At 41.4% G+C, this 13,655-nt stretch overlaps 1 protein-coding gene across 1 annotated transcript in view; it reads right to left on the bottom strand.

Annotated features, from left to right (window-relative positions):
• AGPS (alkylglycerone phosphate synthase) overlaps nt 1–13,655 on the bottom strand; it is a 132,356-nt gene that overhangs the window by 68,091 nt on the left and 50,610 nt on the right. The window contains exon 11 of the mRNA XM_084643588.1: nt 10,486–10,613. Within this exon, the coding sequence (XP_084499714.1) occupies nt 10,486–10,613 (128 nt within the window). The remainder of the gene's footprint in view (nt 1–10,485; nt 10,614–13,655) is intronic.

Genomic DNA, 13,655 nt, shown 5'->3' with positions numbered 1-13,655 from the left:
CCCTTTCTGGGGTAGTGCCGCTGCCTTACAAGAGGCTGCCTGAAGAAATGCTGCGAGTGGCATTGCCATTGTTACAGCTGACTGCTATAGCAGTGTCTCTAAAGCCAGAGTATAAACTCCCAAGGAACACAAAATAGCTTGGGAATTATTAAAAAAAAAAAAAAAATATCCAAGGTTTCCTTTGTCTTTTCCAAAAACAATACCCAACCATAAGGTAAGTCCTCAATAGTCTGCTGCACACATTCAGGGTGTAATGCCTGAATTCTGCAGCAGTAAGGCCCTCAGAGTCACCGCTGATGCCATAATTCTGGCCAAAGCAACCACCACAGCCAGAGCCGACTGTAATGTAGTTTTGGTTACCAAACAGCCTTCTGCAATGAACACCTTAAATTCTTCCCTGAAGGCTTCTGGAAATTTGTCTGCAAACTTAGCCATGGCTGCCCAATTAAAGTTGTATTTATAGAGCAATGCCTGTTGGTTTGCAATGTAAATCTGCAGGGAAGAGAAGGTATAAATATTCCTCACCATCAAGTCCTCTTTTTGGGCTCTCTGTCGTTAGGCATAGGTTTTTAAATTCTCTGTCATGCATTGTCACTTGCTGCAGTTACCCCAAGACAGTTAGTGTCCAGGTGGGAGTAGAAACTCTCAAAACCCTGGATGGAGACAAAGTACCACTTCCCCACACACTTAGCCATGGGAGGTAATGAAGTGTGAGTATTCCAGGGGGTCAGGCCTTTCCAGGCTCCAAGAGAAACTCATTTATTGGGAAGGCTACTCTCCCTGGATCTGGTGGTCAGAGAATATCAAGCAGTTTATCCATATTCTCCTGCAGAAATTCAGTCTGGATGTCTAAGTAACAGCCACATGCCTCAGGAGGTCCTGATATGCCTTAAAGTCCTCAGGCACTGAGGGAGAGAAGGAGCCTGGCATGGCAGAGTCATCTGGAGAGGATGAAGAGGCAGTTTGTAGTGCCAACAATGGAGTCTGTTCTTGAACCACAGGATCCAGAGATTTTCCTTAGATCATCATTGCTATGGACATCAGCATCATTCCCACAGTAGGGATTCCCACCAATGCCATATCCTTTTGCCCAGTGGCCTCCTTGGGGTGCTCCTCAATTTTTGAGTTCCTGCTTTTCAACCTGCTCCAGAGCGAGATTATCAGTCCTGTAATTGGCTCTCATTCCCAAACCACCACAGCTATAAGCACCTGCTGAGCCTGTAGCCTCTGACCACTGGGAGCTGAGGAGCCGTCATCACAATTAGATCTCTGGCAGCATCAGAAGTATTCAGGGTGGAGTGTAGCTAACTCCTCCACCTGGCACACCTGCCCAGGGGAGTCACTGAGCGGCAGACTCGACAGTCCCTTCATGGGAACTGAAGTCAATGGCACCGACTCTTGCTTTCTGGGCACTGAGTGCTCCTTCATAGGACGCACTGCTGTTGCACCTTTTGGCTCAGCTGTCTTCAAGACCGGGGAATAATCCCTTTCAGTCTTCCTGTGCCGCTTGTGTGGCACTGGTGAATGAGAGCGGTGCAGGCTGCCTCTGCAATTTGCGGTGCTAGGGAGCACTGATGCAGAGGGTCTCTTAGGTCAGAGTCCTTCCTTGGCATCGTGTCACATACCGAGGCCGGGACACTCCATACGGATGCGCTCAGTGCTGGATCCTGACTGTCCGTGGCAGGCAGAGGACAAAGACAGGATTCCAATCAGGAGTGGTTTCAGACAATCTGTCTCCTTTCTGGTCCTAAGTTGGAAAGCTCTGCAGATCTTGCACCTCTCTGCTTGGTGCACTTCCCCCAGACACTTCAGACACATGTTGTGGGGGGTCGCCAGTTGGCATAGGCCAGCTGTAGGTTCCGCAGGGTTTAAACCTGTTGCTCAGAGGCATGCCCTGGAACCCAAGGGGAAGGTAAGGAGATTGGGGAAAAACCCCGCTCCCTAAACCTTATCAGCTATATACACAATATACACTAAACTAACTAACTAAGACTTAAACTACAAATACAACTAGAAAGAATGCTAAAGGAAGCATTTGCTAGGCAACGACCACAGTTCCAAGGACAGTCACTGGCGGTAAGAAGGAACTGAGGAGGTGAAGTGTCAGCAGGGGCATACATCCAGTGCCGTGAAGGTGCCACTCCAGGGGGCTCCACAGCCAACCTGACGGGAGCTGCTACAGAACATTGATGACTGTGCACATGGCGCGCACACACCTAATCAGAATCGATATGAGCAATCACACGAAGAAGAAACAGTTTATTATTTTTCAAGTGCACAGAAGTGTGCTAGGTACCTAAAAAAACATTTTAAAAGTGACACACAGGGACTTGCAGTTTCACTCTATATTAGAGATTTTACTTTGTACATGGAAAGTAAATCAGTTTACTCACAGTCAGATCCAAATAGATATATAATTGTATTTCACTCACAATACAGTACAACCTGTGTAAAGCACTTAGTAGATTCCAAGGCCAGAAAGAACCATTGTGGTAATCTAGTTGGACTTTCTGTATAATGTAGGTCATAGACGTTCCCCCAAAATACTTCCTAAAGTGATTCTTTTTGATAAACATCTACCCTTGATTAAACAAGTCAGTGATGGAGAATTCATCATTGCCCTTGGTAAATTGTTCCTATAGTTAATTACCCTCCCTCTTAAAAATTTGTGTCTTTATTTCCAGTCTGAATTTTTGTAGTTTCAACCAACAGGCATTGGATCGTGTTTTACTTTTCTACGCTAGACTGAAGAGCCAAATATAAAATATTTGTTCCCCATGTAAGTACAGACTAATCAAATCACCCCTTAACCTTCTGTTTATCAAGCTAAATACATTGAGCTCTTTCAGTCAATTTCTAAGGCATGTTTTCAATTCTTTAATCATTCTCATGACATCTCTGAACCTTCTCCAATTTTTTTTGTATTTATTATTTAATTTTTCCTAAATACAACAAATATACCAAAATACCAGATACATCATAATACACTACGTAAACAAACAGTGAAGATAAAAGGAGTGGAGTGGAAGTGACATATATATCTTCGGGTCTCCATTAATCATAGACATCTAAGAAGTCAGCACAAACTGCTTTGCATTTTTTGGGCATTCCCTTTCTGCGACATGCCAGTCATTCGTTAGCTGTGAGGTCAGCCTTATATCACTGACCCAGACATCAATATTTGGTGAGGACTGACTTTTCCATTTTTGCAGGTTTAATTTTTTAGCGACCAAAGCTGCTCATACGAGCCACACTGCCTTGTTACGAGGTAGTCTCCAGGTATCAGGAATATATCCAAAAATGAAACTTAAGCAGGGGCTGGGGGGTGGGCTCCAACTTAGCATTCAATATCAAATTGGTCCTTTGACTCCCCTCATACCAGAAATTCTTGATACATAAGCACTACCCAAACATGAGCTAATGTAACTCCCTTGGTGATACATTTCCAATAGCAGTCAGCATTTATGAAGACCATTACCATTAGCCTATGTGGGGACCAGTATACTTGAAGTGTATTTTGGTGAATAAGCCGTAGTCTCAGGACTATAGTTGTTTAACATTACATACATTATATTCCATCGGGTCAGAGATAGTTATGTATCCAAATCTCTATTTCAAGCAACTCTGAAATTATCAATCTTTGGCAGAGTTTTTTGAGCCAGAAAATTGTAAAAGGATACTGCTGGCCAAGTAAATCCAGGAAATTGCCTCCAAAATAATAAAAGCTCTGGAGCTCCCAAAGAATCCGATCCAAATACGTTCATAAGGAAACACTTTAATATGAGATATTTCCATGCAGGGCAAACCAAATTGTTGCTGAAGATGTACAAATGGTTTAAATTTATCATTGTCAATTCGCTTCGACAGTCATAATTCCTCTGTCCATCCAATCCCTCCACATCCAGGTTTTGCCACCAAATTTAAGGATACAATTGCTCCATAGGACTGCCTCTACATGGAAGAATGGATGACGAAGTTAACCAAGTTTGACCAAGCTTGCCTCACAGCTGTTATGTAGGAGCTTTGGAGCCACCAAATCTACAATAATTTGATCCTACAATGCCTGAAAGTGGGAGTGGGTATACCAATTCTTGTTCAATCTGAACCTAAGGTGGGGGTCTCTGTGGTCATGTGGAATAGCCAGAAAGATGCCTGGTTTAACAAAAAGGAGATATGATAATTTTCCAAATCCACCCCAGAGATACAGGGGATCTGTAATTTGCTCAGAGCCAGTCTAGGTTTCTTGCCAGCACCCCAAAGGAATATTTTAAAATGACTGAATTTCTAAAAACATATTTGAGGAACAGAAATAGGCAGACCTGCCAGGACATACAAAATTCTGAGAAGGACATTAATTTTAGTATATTAATTTTACCCCACAAACTGAGGGTTAAACTCTGTCTCCCCAAATTGTTACCCACTTGAGAAATAAGTGGTTCTGTATTTATCTTAGGCATGTTCTGAAAATTTTTGGGAATCAGTGTTCCTAAATATTTCATACAAGAGGATTGCCACTGAAGGTTCCAATTTGAGAAGAAGCTTTCCTGTGCATATTTTTTTTAATGCCTAAGATTTCTGATTTACCCCCAATGAATTATATATCCTGAGATGAGTCCAAACTTATTAATAGTGGCTAAAAGGTCAAGAATAGTATCCCCGTGCTTAGATACAAATACAAGAGCATCACCACAAACAGCATAATTTTGTGCTCTGTTTGGCCCATCCTGATACCATGAATATGTTGATTTGCTCATCTGACAATGACTGAATCTAAAAGAAAAGGAGAAAGGGGGCAGCCCTCCCACATATTTCTACCGCATTTTCATTAGAGAGAGGTAATACCCTTGGTAATTATTCAGTGAATTGGGTTAGAGTATAAAGGATTAATCCAAGCAATAAATTTTTATCAAACCCAAATTTTGCTATGATATGAAAAAGATAGTCCCAGGCTATGCAGGCAAAGGCCTTTTTGGCATCTAAAGAAATGTCAGCTAAGGAATTTTTAGAAGCTCTTGATCTGGCAATAATATCAGTTGACACATTATCTGAGTCATGTCCATTAAGAGGGACGCTTACCTGCTGTGAGTACAATGTCATAGAACTTTGTCTAGTATCACTGCAAGAGCTTTAGCTACAATTAGAGTGACCAGGTGTCTGTTTTTCTTGGGGGGGGGGGGAGGAGGCAGTGCCCATGGGTGAAAGCAGCACGCAAAGCCGCCTGTCTGCACCTCCGCCTAGGAGCCTGCTGTTGACCGCTTTCGGGGCGCAGCACAGAGTCAGGACAGGCAGGAACCCTGCTTTAGCCTCCTTGCTGTGCCGCAGACGGAGAGGTAAGCCTGTGCCCCAACCCCCTACCCAGAGTCCCCTCCCGCACCCCAACTCCCTGCCCCAGCACAGTGAAAGTGACTGAGGGTTGGAGGAGAGTGAGCCACCAAGGGAGGGGGAATGTAGTGAGTAGGGCCTCAGGAAAGGGACAGGGCTAGGGCGTTCAGTTTTGTACAGTTAGAAAGTTGCCAACCCTAGCTACAATCTTAGCATTACACCTGATTAAAGAAATTGTCCTGTAATTACCACAGTTCAAGTTTTTTCCCAGATTTAGAAATAACTGAAATTACAGCTTCTTGGAGTAGGTGGGAGAGTTTGCTCATTCTTGGCCTCACTGAACATGTTCAATAATCTAGGTGTTAAAGTTTGAGAACTTTTTGTAAAATTCAATTGAGAAATCATCTGAGACAGAAGTCTTTCGGACCTTCATTTCTTTTATAGCCTGAGTCAGGTCCATGATTTTAGAGAGGCACCTAAAAGTTCCTTTGGAGAGTCAGGGATCTGAGGCAGTTTAGAGACAATTCACTAAAAAAAGTTATCTAGGCATCTTTACAGATTTCCTTTTCAGCAAAATATAGTTTTGAATAAAACTGATGAAGTTGTTTATTAATATCTGTGTTGTGTATAATTTATTGCTTCTATTGCAAATTACAGCAATCTTGTTTGTTAGCCTTTTGGTTAAATCTATATGCCAACAGCCTGCGAGCTCTCTTGCCGGATGCCTGGTAGTTTCGTTTCAAAGTGAATAAAGCAATCTCAACCATTTGGGACAGAAGTTTGTTGATTTCATGTCTTAGATTGATAAGTGTTCTCAGTTTCTCTGGGTAGGGGGCAGAAGCAGAGTCTACATCCAAGGCTTTACTTTCCTTCAAAAGGAGGTCAATTCTATGTTCTCTCAATTTCTTTTTAAAGGTGGCATATGAGATGATACAGCTTCTGTTGAAGGCTTAAAAGACTTCCCAAAGCATAGAAGCAGATGAAGCGGTGGGGGTATTTGTTTTTAAAAATAAAAAAAAAAAGTCCTAACTCCTGCTGCACAAAGTTAACAAATGATGTATCCCCACATTTTCTGAGGGCCTAAGAGATATGTAGAGAAACATGGTCAGATATAACAATAGTACCAATGCCACAACAAGTGGTAGAATTGATCAAATCTAGAGACACTAAAAGAAATAATCCAATCTTGAATATGTTGAATGAGCTCCGGGGGGTGGGGGAGGAGGAGTTGCAGGGGAGGTGCCTGCGGATGGGGCAGACGCCTGGCAGCACCTTCATGTAGGAGCCGGAAGGGGGCATGCTGCTTGTTCCGGGAGCTGCTTGAGGTAAGCATCTGCCTGACTAAAAGCTGCCCTCACTGCAACCGCAACACATGCATAATCTTGAAAGAGCAGTATTTTAATTGCTGGTTCTTGCCGTAACAGCTCCTTTTCCTCCCCCTCTGGATTTCTGCAATATAAGCTCCTTAGTGGTAAACTTCAGGAACTTCACACTAATGCTCTAAGCTGACCTTCTGGAGCTGGTTTAGGGACAAGGGCCCAATCTGCCTGTTCTGTATCAAAACAAAAAAAACAAACAAAAAATCTACCAGCAGATTCATCAATTCTGTAGTTTAGGGACAAATTCAGAGGATTTACCTTTCTCTATTCCCTCAGGAACATCTACAATCCTGACGTTACATTGTTATGAGTGGCCTTTTAGATAAATTAACATGGCCTTAGAGTCTTGATATGTAACTAATTTGTTCTCGTTCTTCATAAACTAATTTGTTCTCGTTGAAATCCCACTTCAGAAATTCTGTGTTCTGCTTCACTCATTCATCTGGATTTTGCTTGTAGTGCACTCTGAATTTCAGTCATGGTGGTCTGTAGGGTGGAAACTGTAGATTTAATTTCAACAGTATCTGTGGCCACCTGCTGCAGTAAAGCCATCTGCTGCGCTCCATAATGTGCAGGAACCATTCTGTTGAAGGCAGATCTCCTCTGTGTTTTCAGTGCTTTCAGATTTGGAAAGGAAGAAGCAGTGCTAGAGGGCATCTAGGGGGTTTCAGTAGTCGGGTGCTATATTCCTCGACATTGGATGGTGAGGTTTAGGAGACTATGTTTGGGGCTTCCCTGTGGGCTGCTTCAGAGCTCAAGCAACCTGCATCCATTTTGGTCATAGCACTCTCGGATGGCTCTCAACATCCTTCCCGAATGGAGGACACCAGAACTGGACACTGTATTCCAGCAGCAGTTCCACCAGTGCCAAATATAGAAGTAAAATAACTTCTCCACTTCTATGGGAAATTCCCCGTTTATACATCCCAGGATCACAATAGCTTTTTTGGCCATAGCATCACAGTGGGAGCTTACATTCAGCTGATTATCCACCATGACTCCCAAATCTTTTTTAGACTCACCGCTTCCCAAGATAGAGTCCTCCATCCTGTAAGTATGGCCTACATTCTTTGTTGCCAAATGTATACATTTAACCTTATTAAAATAATCTGCACTGTTTATCAAGCAATCCAGACTATTCTGAATCAGTGACTTGTCCTCTATGTTATTTACCACCACCACCCCCCAATTTTGGGTCGTCTGCAAACCTTATCAGTGATTATTTTGTTTTCTTCTGGGTCATTGAGTAAAATGTTAAATAGCATAGGATCCAGAACTGATCTCTGTGGAACCCCATTGGAAACACACTTGCTTGATGATGATTCCCTGTTTACTATTATATTTTGAGACCTATCACTTAGCCAGTTTTTAATCCATTTAGTGTGTGCCATGTTAATTTTATATCATTTTAGTTTTTCAATCCAAATGCCATGTGGTACCAAGCCAAATGCCTTACAGAGGTCTAAGTATAGTAGGGCAACATTATTCCTTTTATCAACCAAACTTGTCATCTCATCAGAAAATATCACGTTAGTATGACAAGATTTATTTTCCATAAACCCATGTTGATTGGCCATTACACTTCTTGAATTCTTTAAAAAAATCAGGTCTCCTATCAGCCATTCCATTATCTTTCCTGGGATCATTGTCAGGCTGACAAGCTAATAATAATAATCCTGGCACATTAGCTTTCTTCCAGTTTTCTGGAACTTCTCCAGTTCTCCAAGACTTATTAAAAAAAAATCAACATTTACGTCCAGCAAGCTGCTCAGCAGCTATTTTAAAACTCCCGGATACAAGTTATCTGGATCTGCTGATTTAAAAATTCCTAACATTACTACCTTCTGTTTAACATCCTCCAGAGATACTAGTGGAATGCAAAGAGTTATCACCACCATATGATGAGACTCATCTGTTTTTTCCTCCAAATGCGGCACAAAAATATTAACTGAACTTCATTGCCTTTTCTGCATGTTGATTGATAATTCTACAATTTCCATCTAGTAATGGCCCAATACCATTGTCACTAATCTTTTTTTATTCCTAATATATTAAAAATGTATTGTCTTTATCTGTGCTGGTGATAGATTTCTCCTTATTTCCCTTTGCTTCCCTTATAGATTTCTCCTTATTTCCCTTTGCTTCCCTTATCCATTTTCTACAATTCCTAGCTTCGGATTCATTGCTATTAACTTCCCCTTTCTTCCATTTGTATGTGTGTGGTGCTTCAGTAGGGCCAATTTCACACAGCTGAAAACAACTGAGCCAAGTCAGCTGGGAGGAAGCAATTATATCTACATCTACCTGGTCTGACTTTATCCTGCTTGTACATTATAAATGTGATCAACTCATGATCATTACTTGTACCTAAGCTACCATTAATTTTTAGTTCTCTGATCAGTTTCTCTTTAGCTGTTAGGACAAATCTAACTGTGATGGCACCAACACTTTGAGTTAGGAAACTCATCTCTAACATTTAGAAATTTCAAACATGTTTCAGTACGGGAAGCATGAGACCTCCAAATTTAAGTACCCCATGATCTTGCTGGGCTTTTTTCCCAACACATTATAGATAGATGCATAAGAAGGTGGCCATCCTGTTCCCTATTGTGACTGGATGGTCAGTAGCAGACAACTTATACCATATCTTGTGATTTATCTATTAGGACATTGATCCATAAGCATTCAAGATCATTTTCTTCCAAGTTATCAGTGACTTGAAAACAGGTAATGCCATTTTTGAGAGTGTGCCAGGAAACCATAGATCCACACTATAATACTTCTGATCCACTATTATCCATCCATGCTACTTTTCTCACTGCAGATTTATTCTGACATTAAATTGTGCATAAAACAAGATGTAATTGACAGTTCAACACAAGAGAAGAGAAAGTATATCACAAGAAAAAGTTAAAATGGCTATTTCAGAGCTTCACCAAAAATAGTCTGTCATATGTATCTTATGCTATATTTACTGTGCAGCAGTAAGCTAGCTTTAGTGCAGGTTACAGTGAAGGTGATATCAACTCATTTACTATTTTTAAACAGTACTATAATACTTTTTTCTTATATAGTGCTTTTTCTTCGTAATGTATATTTAGAATCCACCCCATGAGAATTATCCATTATTAAGGGGTTTTTTGGAGGAATAATTTTTTTTTTTTTTTTTTGCGCTGCTCCGATAAACATCCTAGGATTGTGAAGACCTTTGTGAAAACTAGCCTGGGAATGTGCATGCTGAACACTACCTTGAGAACTCTCCAGGCCGATACTACCAGCTACAGAACTTTCCAAGGAAAACTGAAACAGTCCCAGGGTAGCTATGGAGGATAAAGACCACTTCAACCTGTAGCACCCCAAATACTGCTAGCTACTGCCCCGCACTTTCTGGTAGACACATCTCTAGCAGATAGAAGAAAACAATTGATTCAGTTACTAAAAAGTGAACTATGGAGAGTTCACGTATCTTCCAAAACAGCACATGAGCGTATCACCATGCTGGCGCATATGAATAGCAAGTGCCACAAATGTGTACAACTCCCTTAGTCTACATAGGAACAACACAAAAATAAGTTTTATAAACTTTGCTAAAATCTGATTTGTAAATTACACTGAGGTTTCTAAGATGTTAAAATTGATACTGTCCCTTTAAGCCCACTTACCAACTACAAAAATATCCAGAGGCAAACCAGAGCATTACTGTGACACCTAATGTTGGAATACAGATACTACATGCATGAAACAAACAAGTGTAATAGAATTCAAAACCAAATTTTCTCCTTACCTGCTTTGCTATTTCTCTTAAACAGGCCACTCCTCGTTCAAAGTTAGGAAATACTACAGAGCCATACTTCTGGTATTCAGGGATTGGTCGGATTTTTATTGTAACTTCTGTAACCACGCCAAGGGTCCCTTTAAAAAGGAAAATGATCATCATTTCAATGTCACAAAAATCTCTTGCTTTCTGACTTAACATATATGATTTTGAGTATTTTCATACTATTCCATAAGTGAGATATCTTAAGAAAATTAAGTCACATTTGTTAAATGTATTTTAAAGCCTGGAGTAGCATTTTTATTGGGTATCATTTCACTAGAAATTTATTTTTTCTTTCTACATAAACCTCCAACTAGAAGTTGACAGTTAAGGCAACATTTCTCAAACCGTGGATCAGATTTTTTTCAGAAAATGATCAAAGCTCAAGATGTCTAAAAACTAATAGTTTTAATGCAGTATTCTGCAAAAGCTCAGCTGGTTTAGACAGGCTCTAAATAGAACTGTCAAGTAAGGAAAACAGGTTGCCATATCCAGCTGTGCAAGATAATGAGGTTTAAAAATGAATATTTTCCCCATTCTACGCAGTGATTTGTAGTGGGGGAGATCAGGGTGGGTTTTTTATTATTAAAAGATTTGGATTAGGAAAATTAGATTAGATTAGATTAAAGACAGTTTGAAAATCCTTTAACATTAGGACTCTAAACAATTTAGGACAGAAAAGATTTCTTCAGGTAACAAGTTAACTAGTTCAAATTACTGAAGTTAACCTGAAGATCATACAAGAGATACTGGAGGTCTGGTAGACTAGTAATGACATAACTTTTCAAGTCTTTAAACTGGTTATGGGGAAGCCATCACAGAGTGTGACTAACTGTTAATGGGGGGTTAGTCAATGTTAGAATGCCATGATAAAATGGCAATATGTGATGCTAAAATCTACTCAGACTAGTGTTGTAAGTATGGTTTTAGTGTCTTCAAACAAATTGAAAAAGTTTAAAAACCATGTAAGTGTATCTGCATCCAATGCACTTGAGTCAGAAACTTGTCAGCACATGTGCCTCAGCTATCTTTGTTCCTGGAGGCAAGGCCATAAAAGGGGTGTAACCACCGCCCCTCTCTCTCCATTTTTTTACACCATCTAATACCTCAAATAGTGGGGGAAGGTGGAATAGTCATGGAATGTATCTGCATACAATACATCACAAAGAACAAAAAAGTTACTGTACAGGTAAGTAACAGTTTTTCCCCTTTGAGTGATTGTGCACATATATATTCCACTGTGACTCACCAACAGTTTCCTTACAGGTGATGGGACTTTTGATTATTTGAAGAGACTGCAGTCAGAAGCACTGCTATACTGACTTGCTGAAGTTGGCACTGTCCCAGGAAGCTTGAGTAAATGCAGAGTGTCTGGAAAAGGTAGGTACTGGCAACTGCACTGTTGGTTTGCAAATGTCAACTATTGGTATGTTACTGATGAAACAAAATAGGTCCTAGTGGGCTGTTATTCTCACAGGAGGAGAAAATTTAGCTAGATTATAGCAGAGCTTAATGCACTCAAATACAGTGAGATATATATTGGGTTTAATGGGTTGCTCTTTAATCCTTTCAGCAAAGGCCATAAAAATTCTAGGAAATGATCTGAAAGACTTTGTGAAGTCCAGGTAAACGGACAGAGTCCTCTCAACATCCAAAGTATGAAGCTCCGCTAAAAAGAGGTTTTGGAAAAATACACCAGAAGGTGAGTTGTCTGAGGTGGAAACAGATACATAAACTTCAAGTGTGGCCTAAGAGAAACCTTGTCTTTGTGAAACATTGGGGGGGGGAGAGGGGGGGAAGGGTTGGGGGGGGGGTTGGCTTACAGTGCCTGGAGCTCCAGTACCCTTCTTGCATAACTAATTGCTAGCAGAAATGCAGTTTTCATTCTTCTCGTCAGATATGGACCTTGCCATGCCAATTTGCTGCAGCCTCATCAGTGAAGTGCAGAGCCCTCAGACAACCACCAAATCTGGTCAGAGGGCAGTCATTAGTGATGTGAGACATGGGTCTTTGGCCACAGCTGCATGTGGGATCCTCTCATTGGCCCCAACGGTTGGAAGGCTGCCTGCACATTGACCCTGTTCTGGACTGGTCTGTTCAAAATCCCTTCAGAACAGCCCATAAATGGGGGAAATCAAAGCTGGGTACACACATGGTTGGGTCAATTATAAGCGACTGGTTTCTGATGTCAGCCGCAGATCATTCTTCACACCACATCAATACCTCAGAGAAATCTGGGTAGGGCAAGTGGGCCTACAACAGCATGCTTTTGGGTCGTTGAAGAGGTCTGTGTATAGTGATAGTGGTAGACTTGGGTTTGCCCTGATCTTTCCAACAATTCTGGCTGTAGCAACCAGAGGGCTGTGTGGAAGAGTGATGTGGCTTAACACAGGGAGCAACGTGTGTAATCGCCCCAGTTATGATGTGCATGGTTGAGTGCAGTTGTGTGCCAACCACCTTTACATAAGACAGATGGAGTCAGACCAGAGCACAGTATTCTGCTGCAGAGTAAGAGAGGGCTAAACCAGATGATTGGCGATTTTGAGCATTTGCTCCCTATAAAGTGCTGGCCAATTTGCCTAAAAGGTTGTTACACCTCTTCACCTTAGTCACAGTTTTCCTCGGGTAGATAAGATAGGTGAGAAATCTATCAAGGGTTACTCCAAGGTAATCAGCAAACCGCATTCAAAGTGCTTTCTAGAGCTGAATCTTGGGTTGCCTGAAAACTGGCAATGCCAAACAGTAAGTTGATGGTGCCAATGCAGACTGCAGTGAAGATACAGGAAGAACTGATCACGTTTTGGTGGCAGGTGATGCAGACAATGCCGATGAAGCTGAGGCGGCTACAATTAGAATCAGACAACGCAGAGTGCAGCCAAGGCAGACAAATCCTTTGCTGCATGAAAGGCTTGTGGCATTGATGGCACTAACAATGGAGGTAAGTGTACAGCCACTGCAGATGGAACCAGATCCAATAATGCTGCTAGGGTTGAAGATCTCTCCAGTAAAGCAGAAGGCACGAGTCTCAACAACCCTGGCGGATGTGGAGTCTGAGTGTTGGTGCTTCTGACCAGACCTCACAGAATTAGATGACTTTTTAAGTGCTTTTTTGTGGGACGAGGAGCACGCTCTATCAA

Source organism: Lepidochelys olivacea (genome assembly GCF_965140295.1).
Source record: "Lepidochelys olivacea isolate rLepOli2 genome assembly, chromosome: 11".
In the NCBI taxonomy this organism is placed as follows: Eukaryota; Metazoa; Chordata; order Testudines; family Cheloniidae; genus Lepidochelys; species Lepidochelys olivacea.
The sequence above is the reverse complement of the archived record's forward strand: the minus strand, read 5'-3'. Positions and strand labels throughout refer to the sequence as shown.